We start from the raw sequence: 5,366 nt of genomic DNA on the forward strand, positions 1-5,366 counted from the left end.
TATCACTGGGAGGAATTGACCTCCAGGCCAATTGGCTGTGAGAATCAGCTGTGTCTACAGTGGGAGAACGTCTGTGCTGGAGATACCCTTCTGGGGCAAGACTTGCTTCAGTGGGGCTTTGGTGCTCACTGAGTCTGCCCCCTGAGTGTGTCCCTTATGGATCTGAGGAGTTGTAATCTGGATGGTCCCACTCTGACCACTGGGTACACTGGCTCTTGGATCTCTAAGGAGGTGCTAATTTAGCCTCTGCCTGAGGCTACCCAGCAGGAGCCAGGCTGTGAAGCAATGTAAGCTGCTGTGTGGCCTTGGGCCTTCTTTTGGATGTTCTGGCTTTCTCTGACCCAGCTGCAGTTTGTTAGGTAATTTTCAGATTGCAAAGGGCCAGGCCTTTCATATGCAAAAGCCTCTGTGCACAGCTTGGGTGGGGCGTGGCCTCAGGGGATCAACAGGGCGGAGCAAGCAGCTATGGCTGCTCCTCAGTCCTGCCCTAAGAGGTCCCGCTTCTCAGTGTCCCGGTAATCGCTGCAAACACCTCTGAGAGAAAGCCGCCCTCAAGTTCCGACCGATGCCAGACAGTCCAGTTTCTCCCTGTATGAGTCTGGGTCCCCAGAGACTCACCCAGAACTGGAGTTCAGAGCAGTCGGGGGCTTGAGACTCCGCCCCGATTGAAAAAGACAACCGTATCCTCAGTTTCCAGCCCTTTCCACGTGCTCCGCATCCTCAGCTGCCAGCCCTTTCCACGTTCTCCGTGTCCTCAGCTGCCAGCCCTTTCCGCGTGCGCCTGTACCTCTGCACTTTACTTCCGCACCGCCTCTGAGTCTCAGTGTGCTTTTCTATTTCCTTCTATTTGTAGCATTTCCACTCAGCCAGCCTTCAAAAAGTTCTCAGGTGGCAACCACATATATGATCTGGGATATTCAACAAATAGAAAGGCCAACGAAGTTACAGCCATGTTTTCTGAATATATTAGACTGCAACCCAGAGATTACTTTTTTTTTTTTTTAGGCTGTAAAACCATTACATAAGCACACAGGGCTGATATAAAGTTAAAAGTGAATACTAGACTTCATACTAGTGTACTCTGGTATTTCTCGTTCTACACTCTTTCTCAAGGAGAAAAGTGCTGGTCATGACCTTCTAGATTGATTTCAGAATCCAGTAATGGCTTTGGAAGAATTTGGAAACACACACACACACACACACACACACACACACACACACATACACACACACCACTGAGCTGGATAGTAAGTACCAGAGAACATTTTACAAGATTAAATCTGAGCCATACATAAAGGGCCCATTATGCACAGCCTTTTATATCTTTTCAATTTTATTGATTTTTAGCTTTATTATCCCCTGTCTCTTTGTTTTAAGTTTAATTTGCATTTCTTTCTTAGTTTTTTAAGGTGAAAGTGTCCAGATTATCGATTTGAGATATGTTTTCTACTGTATTGTTACGCTATAAATTTTTCTCAAAGCAATGCTTTTGCTGTGTCACACAAATGTTGATATTTTGATATGTTGTGTTTTCATTTTTATTGAATTCAAAACACTTTCTAATTTTTCTTGTGATTTCTTCTTTGACTCAATGGTTCGTTAGATCATATTTATTTTACATGGTTGCCAAATACTAGCCATGCACTGCTTGACAACAGGAATAACGTTCTGAGAATTGTGGACATCATAGAGTGTACTTGCAAAATCCAACCTAGATGGTGTAGCCTATTATTTTTATCGTAGGAGTTATACTTACAATATAGCTCTTTTTGACAGCGCAGTAGGTTTGTTTACACCAGCATCATCACAAACACATGAATACTGTGTTGTGCTATAACATCCTGACAGCTATCACAGGATTTTCTAGGTGACAGCAATTTTTCAGCCCCATTATAATCTTATGAGACTATCATCATATATGTAGCCCATCACTGACTGAAATGTCATTATGAGATATATGACTGAATTTGGAGATTTTAAAAATTATCTCTGTTTTGATTCTAGATTTATTTCATTATGACCAGAGAATGTACTCTGTTTCAATTATGTTAAACTTTAAAAAATTATGTTATTTCCCAGAATATGGTCTACCTTATAGAACATTCCATACCCACTAGTAAAGAGTAAGTATTTCGTTGATATTCAGTGGTCCCTTTCCTACAAAAGTCAAATCCCCTTCATTGTCTCCCATTTTTGGCTACTCTCTAGTGCCTTAAACATTGTTTTCCCAACTCTGTGTGTACAGAGTTTATCATTAGTATCACTAAGAGTTAGCCTTTTATAATTTACTCTGCCACTACCTATTGCTATATCTCTCTGATGATTTAATATAAAAAAGTCTTAATTTTAAGCCATTGTGTGTTACTTTTTGTTTTTTCAAGCACAAAAAAAATCCTAAGTTATACATTTACATAGTAGTTCACATTATATAAACTGGAATGCCAAGAGCATGTTGAGGGTGGGGAATTCTACAACGGAACTATTTTTATCCGACTTGACATATAATAAATTAATTTAAAATTTAACAGGAGGAGGAAGCACATATGATTGCTTGCTTACTTATAGGTAAACACTCTACAAAGTTTTTTCACTGTATTTACCAATGAAGAAGGAAATATCTTTACCTTTACATTGAGGAGGGTCACTACTCCATTTGCCAGGCCCAAAACAAGTAAGCGTGCTCTCTCCAATAAGTGAATACTCCTGAGACCCATTTGAAGGGTCACAAGTATAAGTCACTACTTCATTAAATTCAAATACAACCCTCCGGCTATCCGTGTATTTTCCATTACTTATTTTTCCGGGTGCTTCACACAAAATCTCTTAAAAAGAGGGGGAAAAGAGGAAATGAGAAGAAAAAGGAAAGATGTAGAGAGTAAGACAACATTTAGTAAAATAAATTCACTAACATCTGATTTCTACAGTCTAGTTGTGAATCCACTATCCCTTTAGAATGTCTCTATGAGAAAGTGTTATTACCCCAAAGTCAGTGGTCCCTCATATAGAAATGAACTTTCAAAAGAAAACCAATTTTATTGAAATATCTATATGAAATATCTATATTTATCTATAAGGCTATGATAAGTTTTGCTCTGGTCATCATAAGAGTTGCTGAAAATTAAAAGATATGGTTAAAGATAAAATTTACTGCTAGAATATAAATATATCTATTTGCCAGGTCATTGTTTCAAAATTATTTGAGAAATGCTTTATAATTTATAAGAATACAAATATATCTATTTGCCAGGTCATTGTTTCAAAATTATGCTGATATTGTCTTTTTTTTACTTTCAACCTTATGAGTACAGTGAAATTTTCCAGAAGCTACTGAATGTGTTATTTTACCACAGAGTGAATTTAAGTGTCTTCCTTTAAGCCAGATTTTGAAGGCATTTATAAAAGTGTAAAACAATCCCACTATTCTAACTGTTTTGGGCATCTTTTATTTTTTATAAAAAAAATACATTGTATATTTTAATAAATGTTGAATCACTATGTTGTATGCATGAAACTAATATACTATTGTATGTCAACTATACTTTTAAAAAATCAGCATAAGTGGGTCCCAAGGCCAAAAATATTGAGAATTGCTGGTCTAAATTCTAAAGTGAAAATTTACTTACTTTCACATGTTGGTATATCATGGTTCCAAAGCACCTTGTCTCCAGAAAGTTTACAAGTTAGAATTGGTTCACCTTTCAAGTAAAAACTAAATGGGAAAAAAAGTTACTGTTCTCTTTACCAGTTAACAAGATGTACATAATAAAGAGGAAAATTTCATATAGTTGTTTTCTGCAATACAGACAAAAAAGAATCAAAAAGAAATAGCAGCCTTAAAAGACACACTAAATCAGATGGATTTAATTGGTATTTACAGGATATTTCATTCCCAAAGCTGCAAAATATATATTCTTCTTAAGTGCACATGGATCTTTTTCAAAGCTAGACCACATGTTAGGACACAAAATAAGTCTTAACAAATTTAAGAAGATTGGAAAAATACCAAACATCATCTTAGATCACAGTGGCATGAAACTAGAAATCAACTACAGTAAAAACACTCAAAAACAGACAAACTCATGGAGACTAAATATCATGTTACTAAACAACGAATGGGTTACAAATAAGATCAAGAAAGAAATAAAAAAACTTCCTGGAAAGAAATGAAAATGAACACACAATCCAAAACCTATGAGACACAGCGAAAGCAGTCCTGAGAGGGAAGTTCATAGCATTATAGGCCTACCCCAAGAAACAAGAAAAAGCTAAAATAATCTAACACTCCAACTAAAAGAATTAGAAATAGGACAACAAGGAAAGCCCAGAGTCAGTAGGAGGAAGGAAATAATAAAGATCAGGGTGGAAATAAATGACATAGAAACTAATATATATATATATGATCAAAGAAACCAAGAGCTGGCTCTTTGAAAAGATAAACAAGAATGATGAACCTTTAGCCAGACTTATCAAGAAAAAATGAGAGAGGACCCAAATAAATAAAATCAGAAAAAAAAGAGGCTAAGTAACAACTGACATCACAGAAATACAGGATTGTAAGAAAATACTTTGAATAACTATTTGTTAACAAGCTGGACAACCTGAGTGAAATGGACAAGTTCCTAGAAACATATAATCTTTCAAAACTCAGTCAGGAAGAAGCAGAAAACCTGAATAGACAATAACAACTATGAAATTGAAACAGTAATAAAATAAAAAAAACTCACAGCAACAAAAAGTCCTGGGATGGATGGCTTCATAGGCAAGTTTTACCAAACTTTTAAAGAAAAATTAACACTCAGCCTCCTCAAACTATTCCAAAAAATTCAAGAGGCCTGGCTGGCTTGGATCAGTGGTTGAGCGTTGACCTACAACCAGGAGGTCACAGTTCAATTCCCGACCAGAGCATATGCCCAGGTTGTGGGCTCGATCCTCAGCAGGGGGTGTACAGGAGGTAGCCGGATGGTTGTTTGGCTGTTCGGTCTAATTAGCATATTAGCTCTTTATTATATAGGAGAGTATTGGAAGTCCTAGCCACAGTGATCACACAAGAAGTTATAAAAGACATCCAAATTGGAGGAAGTAAAACAGTCATTACTCACAGATGACATGATATTGTACATAGAAAACCCTAAAGACTACACACGCACACACACACACACACACACACACACACACTCACCTACAATTAGATTTAAAAAGTTAATTTGGCAAAGTAGCAGGATACAAAATTAACATCCAGAAATCAATGGCCTTTTTATACACCTATAATGAAGTGTCAGGAAAAGAAACTAAATATAAATCCCACTTACCAAATTAAATATATATATATATATATACACACACACACACACACACACACACACACA

At 36.7% G+C, this 5,366-nt stretch overlaps 1 protein-coding gene across 1 annotated transcript in view; it reads right to left on the reverse strand.

The window, feature by feature from the left end:
* The window catches only part of LOC102257172 (transcription intermediary factor 1-beta-like), a 29,674-nt gene that overhangs the window by 16,127 nt on the left and 8,181 nt on the right, over positions 1-5,366 (reverse strand). The window contains 2 exon segments of the mRNA XM_014536542.1: positions 2,625-2,822; positions 3,624-3,709. Of these exon segments, the coding sequence (XP_014392028.1) occupies positions 2,625-2,822; positions 3,624-3,709 (284 nt within the window).

Source organism: Myotis brandtii, unplaced genomic scaffold, assembly GCF_000412655.1.
Source record: "Myotis brandtii unplaced genomic scaffold, ASM41265v1 scaffold1645, whole genome shotgun sequence".
Taxonomy (NCBI): Eukaryota; Metazoa; Chordata; class Mammalia; order Chiroptera; family Vespertilionidae; genus Myotis; species Myotis brandtii.